The following is a 25,003-nucleotide window of genomic DNA, read 5'->3' as shown; positions in this document are numbered from 1 at the left end:
ATTTTAAATTTTGTAAATTAAAAACTCTTCAATTTTAAAGACCTATTAATGAAAATTCGTAAATTTGTATGATTCTTAAGGTAAGAAGTCAACTTTTAAATTCTAATTCTTCGAAATTGAAGAAACTTCGAATTTATAGCTTCAAAATTACAAAATTTTTAATTATCAATTTTTCGAATTGAAACTATACAGTTTTAAATATTTACAATTTAAATTTCGAGAAATTTAAAGAGCTACAATTGAAAATTCTTGGATTTTAAAGATTTTGTGAATTTAAATATCAAAACTCAAGTTTCCAATTTTTAAGATTTATACTTGCAAACTTGTTTAGTTTCCGGATAAACAGTTCAAGAGTTTCGAATTTTTAATCGCCCGAAATAACAAATAGTTCAAATTTGAACAATCAGAATTACAGAAATTTGAATTTTTAAACCTAAAACCAGCATATATATATATATATATATATATATATTTTTTTTTTTTGAATAATCAAAACCAAATAATCTTCAATTTTGAACATTCACAGTTCAAAGCCCTACAAATTTGACGGTTCAAAATTGATAATTCTTAATGTTCAGGGGATGAAAAAATCAAGTCTTCAATATTTTTTGTGTATAATAGAAATGGACTTTGAAATATTTCATTTTTGAAAATGTGAAATCTAAAATTTATTCAATGAAACTGCAACTAATTTATTATTATTTAACAAAAATTATAATTTTTACCGAAAGGGTTGAGACTCTAGACAAAATCCATGCAACCAAATGTTTAATTTTTCTTTTAAAAAGATTTATCTTCGAGTGCGGCTTGAGCTCCTGATTTTAAAAGAATCACGCGATAAAAAATGTATTGACGTTTTCCTTCGGTCCTATTCTGATAGTAGAAACTTCATGCAGATACCAATCATAACTTTTACGGGTAATGGGAGGGGGGGGCGAAACTTTGTTTCAGGTGTTTAACTAAATCCTTAATTGCTGTAAAACTTTTTCCGTGAATAATATTTAAAATTCGTAAATTTGTATGATTCTTAAGATAAGAAGTCAACTTTTAAATTCTAATTCTTCGAAATTGAAGAAACTTCGAATGTATAGCTTCAAAATTACAAAATTTTCAATTGTCAATTTTCCGAATTAAAACTTTACAATTTTAAAGATTTACAATTCAAATTTCGAGAAATTTAAAGAGCTACAATTAAAAATTCTTGCATTTTAAAGATTTACCACTTTAAGATAATGTGTTTCACATTTGGCTGGCACTGATAATTCTCCGTTTATAATATCTTGAATGAAATCTAATGGGCATGCTTTTCCTGTCATAACTAGGGATGTTCGTGATACCTTGTTTCACTGAGTGTGCGATTGATATCATCAATAATTTGAGTTTGATTCGAATAGTTAGGCATTTTGTAATTGATGGCAATTACTTGTTGATGTCTAGTAGTTTGAGACAAGTGATTCTCTATGAATAGGGATAGTTGAACAGATGCAGAATGATTAATTCATATAACAATTTCAGAAAAGGAATTTTTCTTCTAAAGAATGAATTTACACTCGCATTTGTTTCAATGAAATAATGTTCCTTCCAATTGAAGTAAATTGTCTGACTATAATCGCGTAGATTACTGGCCGCGAGTGTCTCGTTAATTCAGTAGAAAAGGATGGTAATGGCTAGACAGCCTCACTCCTAGCCTATTTGACCTACAGATGAATGTTCTGCTCATAACGTTTACTTGTAACTTAGCGACGGACTGCCTACGTTCGTTCAGTAAAAAAAAGACAGTAAAGGGTAGACTTTTTACTCTTCGTTGAAAATCAGTGAAAGTATACCGAATGTAAAGATGATTTTAATTTAGAATTTTAATTTTTATTCATTTTTAAAATTAACTGAGCTTGTAGGAATCAAATGTATTGTAAGATTTCCATCCACGAGTGATCAATCCGTGAAAGTGAGATTTTCAGAATGGATTTTAATTTACTTAGAAGGATTCTTAAGAATCTGGGTGAGCAAATCCAATCACAAGATGTAACGCGTCGTGGCTTGACATCTGCGATCTTTTAATATTATGTCACAGTGTCGAATTGCTTAGCACATTGCAATAATATACTTTTTGAGATCATTAAACTCGATCAAAGGGTTCAAAACTGATAAAGGGTTGAAACTTTTCCGAATTAAATTACGTATGACCTTTTGTTCTCTTTTACCTTTCAACGCGAAAGTTGATTGATGATCTTCGATGAGGTTGATTCAACCCCTTCACTTGTACAATTTTGCTGCAAAGATTACATACAAGGTTAATTCAGTGTATTTTCGTAGTTATATTAACGTAAGCAGAGCTTGCGATCACGGAAAGTATACCAACGCCTATTATGCACTGCGAACTTTGCCTTGCTCCGAAGGTGACCTTGCAACGTATCTCAAAGGATTTATTCTCTCGAGTGCCGATGAAAAAGCTGTCTTAAAAACTACGCTAAAGTTAAATTTTGTTAATAAAAAGACTGAATTTAAACGGAAGTTACAATCCCATCTCTGCCACCAAATCAGCTGTCACATCCCAAGCAAATAGGCGAGGGAAGAATGGAAATCTGGAAAGATAGAGACCAGAGTGCTGATTATGTCAGGGTGGTAAGGCCTGACAACTTATTTTTCTTTGCGGGTGCGTTTTCACTTTTCAGTTCTATGGGAACTGTGTCAGTTTCAGTGTTTTTAAATAAGGGGCAAGAGAGAGAGAGGGAGAGAGTTTTTCTGTGAAAGCAATACACAAGCACGTTTCACTAGCGGCAGTTTGATACAAGGCCCTAAAACAGCTGCCGAATCAACAATTGAATTATTTTCACTAATGTTAATTCTGCAGACTTTATTCAGAAGCGACTCAGTTAATGACGACCGAAAGTCTCAGCCGACGGGACTTTAGGACCAGACTGAAACACGTTAACTATTTTGAGTTTGAAATTTAAAGTACGTGACTTTGTCAAAGCGGGTCGTTGTCCGTAGATCGAGTGACCATTATATCTGTTTAAGTATAAAGATAAAGAAACAGGAGAGAATCGGGGTTCATATCTATAGTCCTTCGCCCTCATGTTAAGAGACAGATTTACATTTGTGAGCACGTTCCGGATGAATCTTCCAAAGGCACGTTCCTGATTAGTTTTGGTGAAGCACGTACGTACTTACGTACAATTGCATTTCCCTTGAAGATTATTTATATTCCGTCTACTGATACTTCCGGTGGTCTTCGTGTTTTTCTAGATTAGTTACATGTTATTTGATACGTCCAAGCCTCGCTATGGCATACAATGGCTAATAGCTATCCCTGGCCGCGACGATCAGTGATCCCGCATCTCTACTCTTGACCCTTCAGGGAAACGGATACCAACTTATTAAATTCAGTAATTGTGGTCCGACACTTTCTATTACAATGTGTCTGATCTCTGATCACGCGCATGTTTTTCCACTACGTGAGTTACGGATTAATCATGAACTGAAGTATGAAGTTATATTAAAAGATTATTACTTACTTTATATAAGCGTGTGTACGAGGTCTGTTAAAAAAATACGCGGATTGAGGTCATAAAAAAATGTACTTCATTTGGAAGTTACACGTCTGGGTCTCCTTCAAAATACTCTCCTTTCCAACGTACACACTTATCCCAACGGTGTTTCCACTTGTTGAAACAGTCCTGATACGCTTCTTTTGGGACGGCTTTCAACTCCTTCGTCGCATTTACCTTAATCTCCGAAATCGTCTCAAATCGTCTTCCTTTGAGGGGTTTTTTTAGTTTTGGGAATAAGATAAAGTCACAAGGAGCAAGGTCAGGTGAGTATGGGGGTGGGGAAGAACAGTAATCGAGTGTTTGGCCAAAAACTCACGAGTTTTGACTGCTGAGTGAGCTGTAGCGTTGTCTTTATGGAAAAACCAGTTGTCACTTCTCCACAGTTCTGGCCTTTTGCGTCGGACGGCGTCCCTCAGACGTTTCAGTACTTTAATTTTAGTAATCTGGTTAACTGTGGAGCCTTGAGGGCGGTATTCCTGGTGAACAACATTCTTAGCATAAAAAAACTGTCACCATAACCTTGACGTTCGACCGAATTTGGCGAGCTTTTTTGGGTCTTGGGGACGTTTGAACCACTCATTGGGATGATTGGACATTCGTTTCAATGTCATAACCATAAACCCATGATTCATCACCGGTTATAGTTCGTGAAAAAAAGTTCTTATCTTCAACTGAACGATTAAGCAGCTCCTGAAAAACCCGGACCCGATTGGCTGTTTGGTAGTCGGTCATCAGGCGTGGCACAAATTTCGCAGTGACGCGGTGCATCTTCAATTTTTCGTTCAAAATCTCATAACAAGATCCAACTGATATCCCACACTCTCCGGCAAGCTCCCTAATGGTCAGACGTCAATTTCGCGCACCAGGGTGTTGATTTTGTCAACGTGTGGCTCGTCAGTTGACGTTGAAGGACGCCCAAGACGCTCATCTTTGTCAATCGACTGTCGGCCACCCTTGAAACGTTCATGCCACTTGAAACATGCAGTACGCTTCATGGCAACATCACCGTAGGCCGTGTTGAGCATCGCAAATGTTTCAGTTGCAGATTTCCTGAGTTTCACACAAAATTTCACAGCAAGTTCTTGCTCTTTCAGACTTTCCATCTTACAATCCGACAAAAAAAACACTCTTTACTTAAAACCGTGTAGCTTATCAACAAATGAAGATATCTGCGACTGGAATACCGCGTTTTAAACAACTGATCTGTACGAACTCAGCGACACCGAGCGGATTCTCCTGAAACCAACTCGAGCCGCTAAATTCAAACATTCCGCGTATTTTTTTAACATACCTCGTATTCATACTTCACATGATTGCATTTAGCTTTGTTATAGTTATTTCATCGGTATTCTCTAAGTTCTTATCCCTTCATTGTAACATTGAATTTGTCTTGTGGTTTCTATGTAACCGAGCGTAGTACAGTTGCCATAGTTAAGTGCAAACTCAGAGAAAATTGGTAATGTACTCGTTTATAATTGGTGGCGTTACGCTGTTTCGCATGGAATGAGGTAGGTTGTGTCTAGTTTTAGTCGTTAAATTGAAATTGTGAAATTGTAGGATGTAACACGAATATGAACAATTTTATAACATAGGTTTTAGAAACGCAACTGTTTAAAGTTTAACAATAGAATTTTTAAATAAAAACTAGTTTTTTTCTAACAGATTAGGCAATGTAATCTAAATTTCCAAAGTATATTAAATATATTCTAAATTCAGCCCATGCACCCCATTGGTTATACAAAAGTTTAACCAAGAGATGATTTTAAATTAATTTTAATTACATTTTTTCATCAAAAACAAATTTATTAGTTTTAGTTTAAAATTTCTTGATGGAAAATTTCTTCATGTGATAAAGAAGTTATTGACGTTTTTTCAATAACCTTTTCTTTTAATATCAACCAACTTTGGGAGTAAATTTATATTCTCTTAATTTTGGACCCATAGTAAATTTTTTTAGCTTCCTTGAAAACATTTTTTGGCCAAATTGTAGCAGTCAATGTTAGTATATTATAAATTTTTTAAATTTACGAAAAATTGCTGGGATTCATAAAAAAATGCTAATTTTATTTGTTAACTGACCATAATTTTTTCTCGCGGAATGGCGTTGGACCCTGAAGACCTTGGAAAGAACTTTCTATTTCATTTTTTGTAGCTTTCCCCTGGATATCTTTAAAAGAAGTTTTGAATTTTAATTTGAAAAGTACATATTTTCATAGGAAATTTAATTGCGCATATTTTCTAACAAAAATATTACAGCTTTCCATGTTTTCTGGAAATTAATTAACTGGATCATAGAATTGTCTTAATACTGGAAGTTCTGCGCATAATTAGAAGGCTCAATAATTAAATTGAAAATTTTACATATCTAATTCAATATTGTAGGAATTTCAAATAGCAACTTCTTTCTTCTTTCGAAATTTTTCATTTCGTGCTTAGATTGGCTTAAGACATAGACCTTCGACTGGTTTTTAAAAATTTATAAATGCTTTACCTCCGTTCATTTCCTTTTTATCGAAAAAAATTATCAGGATGAACTGCTTGGCTTCGTTAGTACTAGGAATAGGCACACATCAAAATCTTAAATTCTTCAAAAAACGTTCCCAAAAATTTCGAAAATGCTCACTTTTTACTTTTTACTAAATTAGCTATTATAAACATATTTGGCAGTTTACTTTTCTCCATATGATTGAAGAATAAATGGAAAGAGTGATATAAAATAAAGACTGTGATAGGTTTCAGGACATTAAAAAACTTTTCTAAAATTCCTTAAAAAAGTGCGAATTATTTTTTATTTTAAACAACTCATCTGTTAAGAATATTTAAAAAGAGTTTTAAAAATGTTTCAAAAGAATAACAGAATTTAAAAAAAAAATTTTTTTAACTTTAAAGCATTTTTTTAAGTGTTGGAAGTCTCATCGTGAAACTTTGGAAAAACTATTTGAATAATTCTGAATAATATTTATAAAAATTTAAATTGATAGAAATGAAAATTGACTTATTCAATAATTTAAAGTTAAAATTTTTACGACTTCATTATTTAAAAATGTTAAAGTTTATTAGTTGAAAACATTCAAATTGTAGGTTAAATAATTATACATTTGAAATTAAAATTACTTTTAGGAAAAAGTGAAATTGAGAATTATCAATTCATTAATAATTATAAAGAAATTTTAAAAATAAATTTTTTAACATTAGTCTTATTGTTACTTATAGAATTAATTCAGTCTGATAAAATAATACCTGATGCATCATCGCTTATATAATGAGAATACAACATGCAAATTTCAAGAATTTTCATCAACAAACGGCTGAATAATCGCGAGGTGTGTTTTAGAAAAGATCGATTCTTGATCAGAAAATTTTCTTTGGTTTTATTGTTGTTCTTGAGTAATAATGGTCGAATGGAAATGATTGATGAAAGAAATGTGCTTTTTGCGTCAAGTTGAATAGGCAGTTATATTTTTTTACGCTCTGGCAACTTTTTAGTTTTAATTAATTGTTTCGAGTGGACAATACTTCTGCTCGATTTGTTGCATCCATCAACTCAAATTTTAATAATATTGTCAAAAAAAAATTATATCTGTGTCAATTTGCTGGCATCGTCTCGCCTGTTCCTAACTGAAAAAAGTAGGTTAAGTTCAAATATGGAATATTTAGCATTTTTAAGTGTAGAAAATTTACTTTTCATCTCAGAAAGAAACGCCACTTCACCCACAGAATCCAATAATAATATGTCAACATGACTTGCAGACTAGTGTATGTTCAAGTACAGCTGTTTCAAGATCAGTTGAAGTTCCTGTTTCCAGAAAGATGAGAGGTTTTACCTGTATCCTCTTCCTCTTTGTATTTATATTACTTGGAAATTCTGTTTGTAAGTAGAATATAATATAGTACCAACTTTATACCTTATTTCGTCCGATATAAAAAAAATGCATCGACTCACTTAGGCTTGCTGAACGCTCTCCGTACTTATAAAAGTGTAAGGGCGAGAGGCGTGCGTCCTGATTGACCTTTTTTTGAATATTTTATAAACGGCTTTTTGAAAATTATTTTCCGTACATATTTGCAAGAAATTTAATGTTGTAAGATGCTACTCTGTATAAAGATTTTATTAACATTTTGATTTCAATTAAATTTTTGAAATAAATAAATAAATTTGTTTAGGGTGTCACTAACTAGTCGCATGTCTACCTTCCCCAAATGATAGGTCCGATAAGACACTCCGGAGTAGTTCGGGTAATATTCCCCCATAAAAAAGAAGATTTTTGACGTTCTTGAATTTACAAATATCGAAAATAAGACATACAATTTTCAAGGGTGTGACTAACCTTTTTGCTGATTACCCTGATTGTAATTTTTCCACTTTGAACATATAAAACTTGTTCGTAAAGCGGATGTAGCATATTTCAGGGTAGCGAAGTGACTGGGAAACCGGAAAATACCGGAAAAGCTTCAGTAAAGAAATATAATATATTTGGAGCAAGGAATTTTTTATTTGGAAAGAACATTTTTTTTAAGAATTAAAACTCTTGTTTTTCTTGAAAATTCAAATAATTGCGTCTAAAAGCTAAACTCTTTTTAAAAAATTTTACAATTTTTCTAAAAAACCAATTTTTTGTTTGTTAAGAATTATATTTTAAACTGAAATTTAAAATTTTCTATTTTTGATTGAAATTTTATCTTTTTTTGATGAAAATTCAACTGTTTAGTTGAAAGTTGATAGTTTTCATCAAAAAGTACAACAATTTTTCAATTATAGTTTAAAATGTAAACATTTGGATGTAAATTTGTCTTTCTAACTTGAAAGTTCATTAATTTTGTTTGAAAATTCACATATTTTCTAAAAAAATTGAGTTCTTTCTTTCAAAATCGATTTTTTGGGTATAATGTTATTTTTTCCTTTGATAGTCAATCTGCTTGTTTAAAAACTCTTATTTTCTATTGAAAATCACTCGTTCTTATTAAAGATTCTTCATTTTGATTAAAAATTCATTTCTTTCGTTGAAAATTCAGCAGCTTGATTGAAAACTTGTTTTGCCTGTTGATAAAAAGGAATTACTACCGAAAATTTAAATATTTTCCTAAAAATGAGCACTCTGATTAAAAACTTGTTTTGTCTGTGAATAAAAAGGAATGTTTACCGAAAATTTAAATATTTGTCTAAAACTGTAATTTTTTTGTTTTCTAAGAATTAGAATTCATACAAAAAATTCATTTTTTTCTATTTTTGATCGAAATTTGATCTTTTTTTATGAAAATTCAATTATTCGGTTTAAAATTTATACTTTTTATATTTAAAAAATATGCTTTTTAATATATTTCTAAATTGAAAAATGTCTTGAAAAATGAGCAGTTGGAGTGAAAACATGTTTTTTCTTTAGATGAAAATAAATTTTACGAGTAATCTAGTTAAGTATTCATGATTTTTGTTAAAAAATCATATTTCAGGCTTAAGATAAATGTAATTAGTTGAAAAATAAGTTCTTTTGCTAAAAATTAATTTTTGTATTGAAGAGTCATCATTTGAATTGAAATTTCATTTCTTTGTTTGAAAAATGAGCTATTTTATTACAAATTTGTTTCTTTTTCAGTTGAAAATAATTTTTGATTAAACTGAAAATACTATTATAGTTGAATATTCCATTATTTTAGTTAAAACGTCTTTTTTTGGTCGAGCACTCATTTATTTTCTGAAAATTTAATTAATCGATTTCTGGTAGAAAAATCATCTTTTTCAGATGAAAATTCGTCTTTTTTATGAACATTGATTGAAGTTGAGAAGATTTTATTTTAGTTGAAAATTTCTCAGTTCATATGAAAATGATTTTTTACTAAAAAAGTAACTGTTCCATGTTCTGTTGAAAATCGATTTTTTTCCAGTTCAAAATTTAACTATTTTTTAAAAATTCATGTATTTTATGGAAGACTTTTATTTTTCTGTAGGAAATTAATCTTTTTATTTGAAAGCGAATCTTATGGTTTAAAAATACATATTTTTGGATAAAATTCGAGGGTTTCGGTTAGGTATTCATAATTTTAATCAAAAATTCATTTATTTTGGAATTTTTTGATCTGTTGTATTGAACAGAAAATGTTTTTTTATTGTTTCAATTTCTGTATTCTCTCGCTAATATCAAATAAGGAAAAATCTTAGTAGCAAGTTTGTTCCTTCTTCAAATATTTTTTATATGTTTGCCTGATTTGCGTTCTCATGCGCTCTCTCTCTCGCTCTCTTAAAATTCTTAGAATTTTTCCTGTCATTTTTTATCTATTCTACAATTTTTTTTAATTTCCTCAAAATATTTAAGATTTTTCTTTGCAAATTTTAGAAATCTTTTAAAATAATCTCTTCATTAAATTTTTCAAAATAAAAAATGATTTCACTGTTTCCTAGGAAACTGATAAAAATGTCTTTCATTTTCGTGAAACTTGACAAACTTATTAAAAATTTCTCTACAAGATTTAATTATTTTTAAATCGCTTCAAAACTTCTGAATATCTCTTAAACTTACTCCAATTGTCTAAAATTATGTAATATGGCAAAATTGCAAAAGTTTGCTTTAAAATATTTGACACAGTTTTTAAACATTTTAGAAAATAGTTCAATATGTTTTGTGATCTTTTTTTAATTTGCTCTTGGGATTCCTTACAAAAAATTCATTAAAAAATTTTCCATTAATCTTAAGAAATTTTTTTTATGCTCTTGACATCCTGAGAGAATTCACTTTACCTAAGAGACTTCTAAATCCTAAAAAATTAAAAATATGGATTAAAAATGTTTTACAGATTCTTTTACCCCATATTTTGAAACAATCAAAACTTAAAACTATTCTTTTAAAATAAAAACTAAACAATTTCTTGTCAAAAGATGAAAAATCTATTCTTTACTTTTCGCAATAATTACAGAACAAAAAAGTTTTTTTAATCGATTTTTAAGAGTTTTTAAGGGCTCTTCATGAGAAAAGTCATGTTCTTTATATAAAAATTGTACAATTGACTTATAATAATTAAAACATTAAAAAGAAAGTATGGACTGTAATTGCCATTCAAGTCATTATTTATTCTAAAAAAGTTGTTCAAAATAGTTTATTGCAAACTTTAAGTATGCATTAAACATTCATATTGTATTAAAATGTTAAATATTACAAATATTAATAAAATAATATCATCAAACAATTTAGTTCCAAATATTCAATGAATATATATATTTTTTTAATTAAAAAATTTCAAATTGAATAAGCTGAACAAATATCGAATAATGAAAAATTTAGCTTAGTTTTTATAAATTCTCAACTTTATGAACAAAAATTCAAAAAGTAAAAACATTTTCAAAATTTTTTGTATCTTTTTTTTCAAGATTTAAAATTTCTATGGCCACTATTTGTGTATGAAAATCCAAACAATTTATCTGTCACGACTCTTTTCGATAAAATAAAAATTATTTCAGTTATAGCACTTAAAAAATTAAAAACAAATTAAATAAACAAAAATCGTAAGCTAAACAACGCAAGATATGAAAAAAATTCTATAAAAAAACAAGCTTTGTAAAAGATCCATAAGATTGTCATAACAAATTTTCGTCATTTCTTGAAAAATATAAAATTTTATTTTCGACCCTACAAAATGTAATAAAAGAAATGTATTGCTGTCAAATTACGCAAGATGTCAAAAAAGATGATTGTACAAAAAATATCACCCGAAAAAAGATCTACAAATTAGATGTTCATGTTTTTTAATAGAAACCATACTTTTTGTTTTATTCGCAAAAAAAGTATCTAAAATTGAAAAATTATATTGTTGGAAAAACTATACAAGCTACGAAAAAAATCAATAGATATACATTATTTATCCAAAAAAAGCTACTAATTTCCTGGTAATTTTTTTAAAAACGGTACACGGTACGAAGAAAAATTAGTAAACAAATGTAGTACATTAAAAAAAAAATTATAAACTCGTCTTTACTCGTTTTTTAATGTAATGCGTAGTTTAGGTTACAATATTAACAAATTAAATTTAAAAATGTAAGATTGGGACAAAGAAAACAAGCTGTAAAAAAATTAATAGACACAAGCTGCTAAACCAGAAAATATCTACAAATTTTTTATTAATCAGTTCTTGAAAGGACGCATAGTTTTATTTTTCATTGTAAAAAATAACATTCACATTTAAAAAATTGAATTTTCTGAAAAAACACAAGATAACAAAAAATTATTTATTATATTTCGATAGGATGCGTATTTTTGGTTTACATCGTGAAAAAATAATATTTGAAATAAATTAAATAATTTTGTGCGAAGACGACACAAAGTGCAATAAAATGTGAATTGACATAGTTGTTCCTTAATAGGATGCTTTTGAAAATTTATATTTTTCTTGTTAAAAAATTAAAGCTTTAAGTAGAAAATTTACTTATCAGGTTAAAAATTTGATGAAAAATTAAAATTTTTAAAAATCTAATACATTTTCAAAGTTGATAAATTTTAATTTTAAAATAGGCAATTTGGCTTAAAATTAATTTATTTTGTTTAAAAGTATACCTTTTGGCTTCAAAATTAATCTTTTTTATAGAAAATTCTTAAATGTCGACGATTTTAAACATCTAAACTTAAGTTTTCATCGCTAAATTCTCCAAATTGAAGAATTTTTTATTATGAATCAGAATTACAACTATTGTAATGTTAAATGAAAAACTTGCATAATTGTAAATTTAAAAAAATTAAAAACTCTCTAATTTCAAATATCTATAAATAAAAATACTTTAATTTGTATGGTTTTTAAGATGAGAAGTCAAGTTTTAAATTCTAATTCTGGGAAATTGAAGACACTTCGAATATATAGCTTCAAAATGACAACATTTTTAATTGTAAATTTTTCAAATTAAAAACTATTCTATTCTAAAGATTATCCATTTTTGGTTCTGCATTTTGAAAAATTAAAGTAGCAAAATCTTTATTTGTGAAAATATAGACTTACAAACAATTCAGTTTTAAAGATTCATATTTTAAACGTATGTCACGTGCAAAATTTTTTAGTAGCTTAGTTTTTAAGATTTACAGTTCAAAGTTCTTTATTTTTTAATGCTCACAATTAAGAACTCTTTAATTATAATGACGTATAGATCAATAAAATTTCTTAAATGTAAAACTTGAACCATGCATATTTTTAAATTAGGTATCTTAAAAATTAAATAATCTTTAATTTTTTAGAATTTTGTCATCATGGCTTCACTGAGTGTGTGATTGATATCAACAGTAAATTGAGTTTGATTGGGATCGTTAGGCTTTTTGTAAAAGATGGCAATTACTTGGTGATGTCTATTTAAAAACAAGTGACTGTCTGTGAATAGAGTTAGTTGAACAGATGCAGAATGTTTAATTCATGTAACAATTCTAGAAAAGGAGTTAATCTTTCACAGAATGAATTTAAACTCGCATTTTTTTAAATGAAATAATGTTCCTTCCAATTGAAGTGGATTGTCTGTCTATAATGGCGTAGATTATAGGCTGCGTGTGCCTCTTTAGTTCAGTATAACAATACGGTAATGGCTACATGGAGAGAGAAATTGTCCTCCTAACCTCCCGAGGCTAGTCGCACTAGTTGCTTATGGCGCTTAGCTTGCTAACTTACCACAAATTGGCTAATGGCGCTCGAGACGAGTCAGCGGTCTACGCTCTTGCGTGACTGGTAGTGTAGTTTGCCCACTACTTGGACGCTGAGAGTCCAACTCGTCAGAATGAAAGATTAATGCTGTGCGGTCATGATGCGGTCATAAGTAACGTAAGTGTAGGTGCCAACGCCGGTCGGAATTGAGAGTCGCTCCGAGTTGGAGACCTGGAGTCCAATATTCGTTGTTTCTCCAAGTTCCAACACTTGTGCCCCCACGCTTTCAGTGAGAGACAGTGGGGCCACTAGTCCGATAATGCTGCCATGGCCAATGAGGCTGGTAAGCTAGGAGGCCAATTTCTCTTTCCGTGTGGACAGTCTCACTTCTAGCGTATCTGACCTACAGATGAATAGCCTGATCGTAACGTGTACTTATCACTTAGCGACGGACTGCCTTCGTTCGTTTAGTAGAAAAAGGCAGTAAAGGATGGACTCTTTACTCTTCGTTAAAAACGAGTGAAAATATACCGAATGTAAGGATGAGTTTAATTTAGAATTTTAACTTTTATTCATTTTAAAAATTAACTTAGCTTGTAGGAAATACATCTATTGTAAGATTTCCATCAACGGGTGATCAATCCGTGAAAGAGAGATTTTGACAATGGATTTAAATTTATTTAGAAGGATTGTTAAGAATCTAGGTAAGGCGCAAACTGAAAGAAAATCAGCCAACCAAATTGGTCAACCACGTCTTGATGTAACACGTGTTTGCAATCATTCCTGATGCTGACAACCTTGTCCTGTATCATAGTGATGAATTTTTCCGTCTCTGAATACAAAACAACCTTTCTTAGCCAAATATTAGATGCCTCACTATCCACCTCATTTTGACTTAACATATTGGGGTGCTTGCCGTGGATGGCTTTCTGCCACTATGTATTGTATTTCTAATTCCTCTATGGTTTCTGCCCTGATATTCAAGGCCCCATTTGACAACGAATTTAAAGGCGTGTAGTCAAGATCCGCTTGAGGGATGGTACTGTAAAGCGTAACAATTCATTTGCTGTTAAAATAGTGTCGCAGCTTTATAACTTGTGATTCATACAGCTTTTTGACATATACAACGTCCCTGCCCCCTAAGTGTCATGGTAGAACTTCCCTTTCAGACGCTGAATTTCCATGGTGCATTTGGTGCTTCGTCATTTCTACGCGAACAATTTTGTTTAAATTTTCAAGGTCGGTGTTAAACCATTATATGAGCCCGAAGGAGTACGTGAGGATAGGGATGGCATCTGTGTTCCTTGCTCTGATTTTGTTTGCCGAGTTGAGATAAAAAAATGTTCATAATGAATCTGATTGTTGTAGTGGAGGCAGCCGTTAGGCTTGTCTTAAATATCGTATGTTGAATGCTCTTGAATTCAAGAATACCCAGATATTTATATGATTCGCCATCAGCCATTGCCTCGATGTTATTTTCGAATTCGTTCTCTACCTCTGCGGTCCCTGATTACCCTCTGATTGAATGCACTGTTCTACATTTATCTAGTCCAAACTCCATGTGGATATCATTGGAAAACTGCTTTGTGACATCGATCACTTGCTGCAGCTTATAGGCTGAACTAGCGTACAACTACAGGCCATCCATGTAAACAAGATGGATTACTTGATGACCATCCTCATTATCATGAATTCTGAACCCATGAGACATGCTTTTTAGTTTCCTGTTAAATGGATTCAACGCTAAAGAGAACCGTAGTGCGCTGAAGGAGTCTCCTTGAAATATACCCGTCATAAAGCGTATTGATCTAGTTATCCTTGGTTCTCCATGATCAAAATACTTGATTCATGCACCCCAGAGACTCATCGCATGACTTATAAAGTCAATAACGTGTGGGCAGATTTTATAAAGTTTTAAGACTTCAAGCGAATATTGATGCGGCACGGAGGGAAACGCTTGCTTGTAGCCAATATATGCCATGTGTAAGTTCCTTTGATGCTCACGCGCTTGAGTCATGGCAACAGCGTCTATAGTGATTAGACCTTTCTAAGACCGCTAAAACATCTAAAGCTGTGATGTTTGCCAGTTGCATTACAGGACTATTGTTTGCCCTTGCTTCCTGCAGTTTGAATCACACAGTGTCCAAATTGCATCTGTTCATTTTTCTCTAACCATCCGAGCAGTAGTTAGTCATATCTTTCAATTGAGGTACGTCGGTGCCTTGCTCGTGATTTGGCTTTACTCTTAGTTCACAATAGAACCTTCTTTCATCTGTTTGAAAGTTTTGATTTTGTTGCCTTCGTGCACTACTTTTCTTGTACCGACGCAGTCTGGCAGTAATAACATCAAGTCTCTGTCGTTGAGAGTCTAAAATTTCATCCAATATTGCTGGTATTAATGTCCTAATGTGCCGACGGTGAATGATTTTAGTAACATGCCCTTAGTCTTGGTTCTACATATCTGAACTCTAGTAAAGCATTACAAAAATTCCTCTCAAGATTCTGTAGTTTTTCTGGGATTTCCCTATTCACATTATCATTAGTAATATCCGGATGTGGTTCTAACGGTTCCGGTACATGATGTTTGTTATCGCTAGCAACTATGCCTTTCGCATCAATCAAGTCTTCGCTGTGCATATCTTCCAAGGCGAGTTCATCAATAGGAGGCTGCTGTTCCACTTCCATTTTGATAGTAGCTATTTCAACAGCCGAAAGCAGTCTGTTTGCATATATTGAGCGTTTCTAATCTGCCAGATTCTGCTCATTTATTTTTGTGGCTACCTTTGGGTATTTAAGTTAGAAGAGTCTATGATGTTCTCTTCTTACATTTTGCCCACATTTCTCTGCCAAAAAATAATGGCGCATAACATCTCTGTTTATATGGTATGACCATTTTCGTCGCTATTTTGGTTCCTGAACCTCTGCTTTTGCCTCTGGTTGTATAAGGCCATCCACCTCTGGAGAATGTGGTCGTGTTGGCTTATCAATAGGTTGAGGAAGAACAACAATTGCTCCTGATTGACTGTTTAACGCGTCTTCCTCTAACTGATGTTCATTGTCATCGTTTTTACAAGCCACATTAACCTGTTATTTAATCTCCATTGCTCGGTCTTCTGTGACGTGTAGATTAGTCCTGATGTCCTTCGCCTTAGCGATAAGATGCCTCAGTGTGACGTTCTGCATATTAGAATACTTTGCGGAAAATTTCGCTTTTAAATTGTATCCTTTTTCCATTTTCCCTAACACATGGGTGATCTCGTTGCGTCCCTTTAAAGGCCTTACACGTGACCCCAAAACCCTCTTCATAGAGAGGACCGCAGCCACACTTTTGGCTGATATTTCAGACTCATTGATGCAGTAAATACCTGTGAGTTTCACACGTTTCCCCGAAAGCACAGGACAGTAACAGACCGTATGAGTAGAAGTATCATTATCCTTTCCACAAAGACGACAGAGGGGACTTTCGTTAAAGCCCTATCTTATGACTGTGATAATGGAGGTTTCCATATCCTATAACTATTTTCGTCAGAACCTTGACTTCATTTCTCCTTAGCCCCAGTAATTGATTAATTCATTCCTCAATTAAATAATTAGTTGCTTCGGCCCCTGATGCCACAGTGCCCAGGGAACCAAAGCAAAGTCCATAGACTCAGATCGTAGAACTGTTGCATAGGACTCCATCGAGGCATCAGTGATGCCTCTCAGAATCAGTGCCCTAATCTTGTCTAGTCGAGACTTCACAGTAGACAGTTCGACCCTGCTCCACCAGACGACTGCCGCATAGGTTAGTGTGGGCCGCAGGATCAAATAGATCTCAAATAGAATTTCAGGAAATTTATCCACATTTGGAATCGTGCACATTTTTTAAAATATATTTTTATAACCAGAGTTTATAACAAACTTGTAGATATTTTTTGGGTTAACAACTTTTGTCTTCTTATTTTTTTGTGTCGAATGTCGTTTGAAAAAATATTTAATTGTTTTACTTTAACTGTCATTTTTTATGATTAAATTAAAAACTACGTATATTATGGAAAAATTATTCTTCACAAATTTGGATTATTTTCTATACTTTTTAGGATGATCGACTTTTGTATATTTATTTTTTTCATAGCTTGTGTCGTTTAAAGACATATTTTTTAAAATTCTAATGTATTTTTCAAAAAATAGAACAAGTATTAAGATTCTATAAAAGTGAACAATAACAAATATGTGGATATTTTTAAAATGCAAAATTTTGCTTTATTCGTCTTTTTTCGTATCTTATATAGTTTCACCATAAAACGGAATTTTGGATTTTGCAATATTTTTTCAAAAAACATCGTGCACACAGACAGACATACATAGAAACAGACATACAACAATGCATACATTCATACATACAGACGTATTCGTCAACGAGGGGAATGGTGTGGAATGGACAATCGACAGAAAGTGCTTACAGGAAATTGTTTCTTTTAAAAATTATACATGGCCAAAACACAAGTTAAAATAATTTCAAGAATTTCTTCACATTTTGTTAGTTGATCAGTTGATATGGAGGGCGGACAAACAATAATCCGATAATTTTAATTTTTATCGCCTAATATATACACTTTTCAACAAATCCAATCTCCACATATTGTGGAAAGTTTTTTTTTGTTTGCACATTTGTCAATTGACAATAAGAAGTCAAAATATCATATTTTTGAAAAATACGAGTACATAACTCACGATGCCTAGCTTCTCAAACTGTCTTTACTTCATCGAGGTTTGGAACTTAAATTTTTTTCTACATCAACTGACTTTGGAATTACGTTCGGCCTCTGTTTATTTTATATAAATATACACATTTTGGGATTTGATGAAAATATTTTTCATTAAAGCGAGAAATAAAGTTTCTATCTTGTATCTTACAGATGGAAGTGATGAGAAGCGATATCGACTTCAAGAATCGGGAGAGGGGCCTCGTACGAGTCGGGCTAATCGACCCATAAATCAGGCTGTGATGAATGTCAATCCTCAGAGAGGTTCTACCTATCACCGTTAGTACATTATAATTGATTTAAACTAAAAAAAATTATTTGTGGCCCCTGGAGAACTTCGAAACAAGCTAAACAAGTTTTACTCAGAAGATACATATTCTTATTGAAAATTTAATTTTGCATCCTGCAAATAGAAAATTCTCTAGATTAAAATTCAAGAGTTTTTCATAAATGTTTTGAATTAGGAACTCTTTAATTTTAAAGATCGCCAATTCAAATCTTTATCATTTTAAAGAGTTTAATAAAAAATTCTGGACTTTTTAGTTGCTTCTAAAATAATTACATCAATACTACTAATTTTGTTTGCATTTACCTATCATTCAGTAAAATCTGCTGAACCCGGCGTTTTCCATACACTTGTACATTTCACTGGTAGTTATGAGGGGTGTTTTGCGTCACAGATTTCCAAATCTATGAGTTTCTTTGCAAAAATTCTTTAATAAAAATCCCTATATTATATTTCACAGATGGAGGTGTTGAATTGCCACTCTTACATTCCGACGGTAGGTACATTATCATTTTCTAAACTAACCAAAGATTGCTGGGACTCAGGAAGACTATTCTAATCCTGAACCGCCAATAAATTTTTCTTTTTGAACAAAAATGTGTAAGCTTTTCCGGATTTCAAAATGAAGCCAAAAAATTTGTTTAAAAAAAAGTGAAAATAATTTGGCCAAATTTGAGGGAATCTGTTTTCAAATTTACGGGTATTTGCAAAAACGTATGGAAATCTGTAGTAATTAAGCGGTAACACTTATATCGAAGAGATGCCGGGTAATGGAAAATCAACAGAAAGCGCTTCAGGGAAATTATATATTAATTATACCTGAAAAACGTTTAATTACGAAAAATATGATCAGGGTGTCTAGATTTTAAAAATATATTTAGTTCGTCAAAATTTTCTACCTCGGTTAATATAAACTAACTTCGTGATTAAAGTTAAGCTATCTTTAGTTTGGAACAATAGCGAATTTTTGGGATTTGTTAAAAAAATTTTTTTAATAAACCCTATATTATATTTTACAGCTAAACATCCACCACGACTAGCCTCTTTGGAGGAGTTGCAGAAGCGGACTTACGCACAAATAAATCTTAGGCCTCCCTGTAAGTTTATATATTAAACAATTTTTAACTAAGAAAAAGTTGTATCAATTATATAAATTTATGAAAATTTACAAAATTCGTAGAAATTAATTCAAATTAATGAAAACCGAATATTATTTATGAGAAAATAGGCGATCGCCTGTCCCAGAACTTTCTTTCTCACATTCGCTTTTTTATTTCATAGGAAAATGAAAAAAAAATTATAAAAAATATGCAATTTCATAATGACATGTATCTTGATTATCAACATTTATACCTGTGAAAATTTGAATTTTAAAACCCTATTTTTTTCAAACGTGGCAACATTGACACATGACACCTGGCTTTTGAAATAACCATCGAATATTAAGTGGTAATATATTGCTTTTAGAAAAAATTAAAAATGGAGTAGTTTTTATTACCAGTTTCTGGATTAAAAATAAAATTTTCATAAGGAGTGTTTAAATAATGATTTCCTTAATGATTTGGCAATAAAAGCCCAAATCAAGTAATTTTAATTTTTTTAAATAATTGTTTTTTGTCTTTCACAAAAAATCTCACTCTGAAAATTCATTACCTATGACATTCATTTCATAAAAAATTACTTTTTGCGATTTATAGTAATAAAATTTACAGTCTTTCAATAACTAAAGATTTTACGAAACATTGGGGAATAATATTATTATAATTCATTTATTTGAAAAACATAAATTACTTGAAGTATTGCAAATACGTTAAGTTAGAAACGTTCTTCTTGAAAATCATCAACTGGATCACTTACCCCTCCCAAAAAAATAATAACTTTTTACGATTTACAGTCGAGAAAAAAATTGTTCAAGCAAATAGGAAATTGTTTGAAAAAATTTTAGTTATTGGAAAAACACTTGAAAATTAGGGCTTTATCAAATATTTATAATGAATTCAAAAGATATTGAAACAAATACATCTTTAACATGTATTGGACATAGAACTGATGTGCTGCATTTTTTGGGAACCCGAGCTTTTCTTATTTAAAACCTATTGTTAATTTCAAAAGTCAGACACTATATGTTTATGTAAATCGGTGTAAAAAATAAGGAACTTTTTCCCCCAAAAATTGAACACCTGGGGGGGGGGGGGGGGGGGGGGGGGGTCGTCAATCACGAACATCGTTTTTTTTTCAATTTGGGAGTGTGAGAACATTTAGAGTTTTCAAAAATCTCCAAAATTTTCAGAAATTTTCTTGCGTTTATTGTCAATTATTTTAGTTTATCATTCATTTATGCATAATTCAGGAAATGTAAAAATCATGATTTTGTAAATAATAAATTACCTTTGAAATAGTTGAAATTTTCCGAAATTTCGAGTATTCATAAAGTTGGCAAAATTTTCGGAAATTTAATGAACAAAAATTTAATCAATTTTTTAACATTTCATAAAGCTCAAATTGAAAGTACTTCATTTCGTTAACAAATTAAAATAATTGTTCAAATATCAAGTTTCTCGAATCAAAAATTAAAATTCACGTTCTTTTTATTTAGAAAAAATTTTTTTTTATCTACTCCTGCCTAAAGTTAATTTGAAACAATTAAATTTGGCGATGACATTTTATAAATATTTGATCAATTACGTAAAACCTCTTAATGGCCTAACTGTTTTCAAAAATTCTTAACAATATCCCTTTCAATCGCTATAATTAATTCTTCGAAAGAATATAAATCATTGCAAAAGAATTCTAGTTTATTTCCTTGTAATCGTTAAAAATTCTTAAAAAGCTTCTTTTTCATATCCATCGAAAGTCTTAATTTTGTTGTACTTTCTCTAGGATATTTTCGAGTTCTGCACTGATTATTAATCTTCTGAAAGCATCTAAACCTAATAAATATCTTTGAAAATAAATCAAATTTTTCTTGGAATTTTTTTTAGATTTTGCAAAATTAAAGTAATGTTTTTTTTAATTTCTATAATTTGAAGTTTTAACATAATAAAATCGAAAGTACACTTATGTAATTTATTAAATTTTCATCTACATATGAATAATTTCTTATAAATGCAATAAAATGTAACACAGCATACCTAAAAACAGATTACTAATTGGTTAATAATTAGTATAAATTTATTATTTTTTATCATCTCACCCATAAAATTAAAAAAAAAATTTTTTGAATTCATAAAATTATAACGATTTGAGCCTTAATAAAATTGGTCTAATCTAATTATGACCTATGTATGTAAATAATTCTTCACTGATTCATATCAGTTTTTCATCTGAAAAAATCGGTTAAGAAATGCCTAATTTTTTTAGAAAATGACATTCTTATGTTAATCCCCAAACCTTTTTGAATTATTTTGTAACTTCTTTGAAATGTAATTTATTGAAATCGTTTTTGAATAACTTTTCAGTAAAATCTTTCTAGTTAAAATCTTGTGAAATTACTTGTGAATCCTCAAGCCTTTTTAGATTTTTTCTTTTTTTTAGATTTTCATTAAAATATATTTTTTATAAATATTTTTTAATTGTTTAAGCAATAAATTATTGTTTAAAAAAATAAAAATTTGTCGAAAATAAATAATAATTTATTGTTTTTACAATTGGAAAATATTTCAAAGTAAATGTATGTCATTAAGGATAGCAAAATGCCAGTTTGACGAATTTTAATAATAAATTTTTTTTAAACAAATCGAATTTGTTCACATAATTAAAAATCAATGAAGCAATATTGATTTTTAAATTTATATGGTAATGTATTTAAATTTTTTCTGAAATTAGTATGAGGGCTTACTACTTATAAATCAAATTTCCAGAAATGAAAGATAAAATAAAGAAAAAGCAGAATAAATATTACTTCAATATCTCAATGCAAATTATATTTCCACGCTTTTTACGTTAAGAATTTATTAATTAATTACACAGGACGACCAAAATCAGATCAAAAAGTCCCACTACCAAGCCAAGTGTTCAAGGTCACTTAAGTGTCAACTTCCCTGAGTTGAAAGATATCATCTTTTTTGAGCTCAGATTCTGAAAGAGCGGGAAATTAAACGTGCGGATATATTTTTGCCCACGGATTTCAGTAGCCTCTAGAGGTCACATAAAGGTCAAAAATATTCTTCAGAACTTCTAAGCCTAGTAGCTTGTCATGGTTTGCTCACATCGAGGTAATTATCCTTTAAAAACACGTTGCTCGGTGTGCAGATCACGAATTCGTAGCCCCTTTGATCCCTGCACGTCAGAATCAATGTCACTTGAAGGTCAACTTTATTATTTGGAGAGATTTCATCTTTCTCATCTCAAATTATGAAAGAGCCGGAAATTTTACGTTTGGATATATTTTTACCCTAGGGTCCCAGTGACCTCTAGCGGTCACATGAAGATCAAAAATAATCTTTAGAAATTCTAAACCTAATAGCTTCTCACACTCGAAAACGTATTTTGTGAGGACCATTGCCTCAATATGAGCAAACCATGACAAGCTACTAGGTTTAGAAGTTCTGAAGAATGCTTTTGACCTTCATGTGACCTCTAGGGGTCACTAAAACACCTGGGCAAAAATATATGCGAATGTGAAATTTCCCGCTTTTTCAGAATCTTAGCTCAAAATAGGGGGCACAGAATCGTGATCAGGGCACCAGAAAACGTATAATCGACTTGGTTTGGTCGGAGGACTTTTCGATTTTATTTTGTGGTCCTATGTTATTATCTGAATTTTTCACTATATTAAAATAAATAAAGATTCAATTTTTATTTCTGGTAATTAACGAAAATCAATTTATAATTTGCGTCAGGTATATTTAATTTACTATTGGTCATAATTTGCTAAATAAAAGTTTAAAATACCTCTATTCTAGTTACATTTATTATGTAAAGCTTCGCGATGTTAAATCAGCATATGAATTCTGATTTCGAGATTATGTTTGAATATATTTGTATTTTTCCTGAAATAGATTAAAATTTTATAAATAAATCAAATTTTTTGAAAAATGTAGAGTAACAATTATTTGAATGATTCACTGGAAATAATTCTTGAATGCTTTTTATGTTATAACCCTGTTAATTACTTATTAGCTGATTAATTTTTGACGATATTAAAAAACATAAAGTTTAAATTTTAATTGTTCTCTATTAGGTAAAATAAAAAAAAATTGAACTTTAATTTTGTTAAACTGCATAACATACATTTGCATAATACAAGTTTATTCATTTTAAAAATACCTTTATTGAAATTATTTACGTTTTAATGTTTGTGTGATGTGTAATGAGTATCTGGGTTCAATTTTCAAAAGTATATTTTAACTTTCCTGAAATTAGTTTAAAATTGTTTGTTGATTTTTATTTTGTCGGTTTTTCAAATACGGTTAGATTTAAATAAAAAAACTCTTGAAAAACTTGACTTGCAAACGTTTGTGGAAATTTGTGCAACAGTTCACAATTTTGAGAACGCGAATAGTATCTATGAAATATCTGTTTTTTTTGTGGGAGGAACTGGCTCATAGTTATTCATTTTTTCCCTGACAGGTTTCCATTTCAAGAACTCTTTTTTACTTTATTTTAGCGAGTATTATAGACAGTTGTTTATGAGTCAAATATTGCTTTGTACCTTAGGATGTAAAAAAAACACCAGATAAAGATTATACATAAACGTGACGTTCCGCGAGTAAAGGAGCCTTAGAGTTAAAAAAACCAGTTTTCAGATTTGAGATGATATTGATAGTTACAAAATCGCTATTTCGTATTAAAAAAGAATTAAATTTTTATCTGCAATATTGCATTTGTTATTCGGCTCCATAGCGAGGAACGAATCATCTATTTCGACGCGTGTGATTGGCCTGAGAAATCTAACCCCACCACTTTCTACACATCTTTCTGTTCTGTGTCCGTGTGATCAAGAGCTCGTCTGACTCTTTGAAGGTGGAGCGAAAAGATTTAGTCGTGAGGGGAGAAGATGAATGTTGGAGATTGGCCCCACTTTCTGAGTGTCTGACTGCAAACGTTTCTTCAATCACTTCTACTGACAAATTTTCCTGTTAACCCTAAGTCCTTTTCTTCGCGGAACGTCACATATGTTGAACATCAATAGTTTATTTAAATTTCGTTTTGCACTTTATTGTAAAAAATCTACAAAAAACAAGACGCTTAGCGAAATTTATAATAGTTTATAACATCTGTTTTCCCACTGTCACAAAATTCACAAATTTCTTTTTTGTTTCAAACTAGATGCGATAAAGAATCCAAATGCACCACCAGCTCTACTAAGCGAACATTATCCCACCATTTCTCCAGGAAGTCTCATTACTGTAATGATTGAAGGTAAACAGGATGTTCATGTTGGAGAACTTTATGAAGAATCTGAATGGCCAGTTTGGGTGTTCACTAATTCTCCGAGAGTACCTTTCAGGCCGGCTTTAGATGAAGCGTATATATTAGTTGTTGATCCTTACGCGCCGACAAAGAAACTAGCCGCAAAACTTCAATTTTACCGTCAGTGTGACAGTCCTAGGTCCCAGATTTTTATAACCAACGGTGCTCATGTTTACCATGCACCACTAACATATAATCAACCAAATAGGGACAATCATCCTAGTACAGTCCATATACTTTTTGAAATGAAGCCCAAAACCTATGTAGGCCTGCATGGGGCTCTAAAAGTTTGGGGCGCCAGTAATCCAGTTCCTGACTGGGTTCTACGAGAACGGACATCCTGGTTATAAGGAGCAATCCCATAGGAAATGCCGATATTACCTAAAAGCTTTCAAATTAAAATTATG

General features: G+C 31.0%; 1 protein-coding gene across 1 annotated transcript; it reads left to right on the top strand.

The window, feature by feature from the left end:
- The first annotated feature begins 1,752 nt into the window (after window positions 1–1,752).
- Window positions 1,753–25,003, top strand: LOC117168223. The gene is made up of 6 exons (XM_033353705.1): window positions 1,753–1,831; window positions 7,302–7,422; window positions 18,050–18,175; window positions 18,643–18,678; window positions 19,202–19,279; window positions 24,453–25,003. Exons 2-6 carry the CDS (start codon window positions 7,362–7,364, stop codon window positions 24,944–24,946), a joined length of 795 nt encoding a protein of 264 aa, XP_033209596.1. The 5' UTR covers window positions 1,753–1,831; window positions 7,302–7,361; the 3' UTR covers window positions 24,947–25,003.

Source organism: Belonocnema kinseyi, chromosome 2, assembly GCF_010883055.1.
Source record: "Belonocnema kinseyi isolate 2016_QV_RU_SX_M_011 chromosome 2, B_treatae_v1, whole genome shotgun sequence".
Classification (NCBI taxonomy): domain Eukaryota; kingdom Metazoa; phylum Arthropoda; class Insecta; order Hymenoptera; family Cynipidae; genus Belonocnema; species Belonocnema kinseyi.
The sequence above is the reverse complement of the archived record's forward strand: the minus strand, read 5'-3'. Positions and strand labels throughout refer to the sequence as shown.

Coding starts and splice junctions, on each gene's coding strand:
- LOC117168223 (XM_033353705.1), top strand. CDS start 7,362: ATGAGAGGTTTTACCTGTATCCTCTTCCTCTTTGTATTTATATTACTT. Junction 18,679..19,201: donor GCCACTCTTACATTCCGACG/GTAGGTACATTA, acceptor TATATTTTACAG/CTAAACATCCACCACGACTA. Junction 19,280..24,452: donor AATAAATCTTAGGCCTCCCT/GTAAGTTTATAT, acceptor GTTTCAAACTAG/ATGCGATAAAGAATCCAAAT.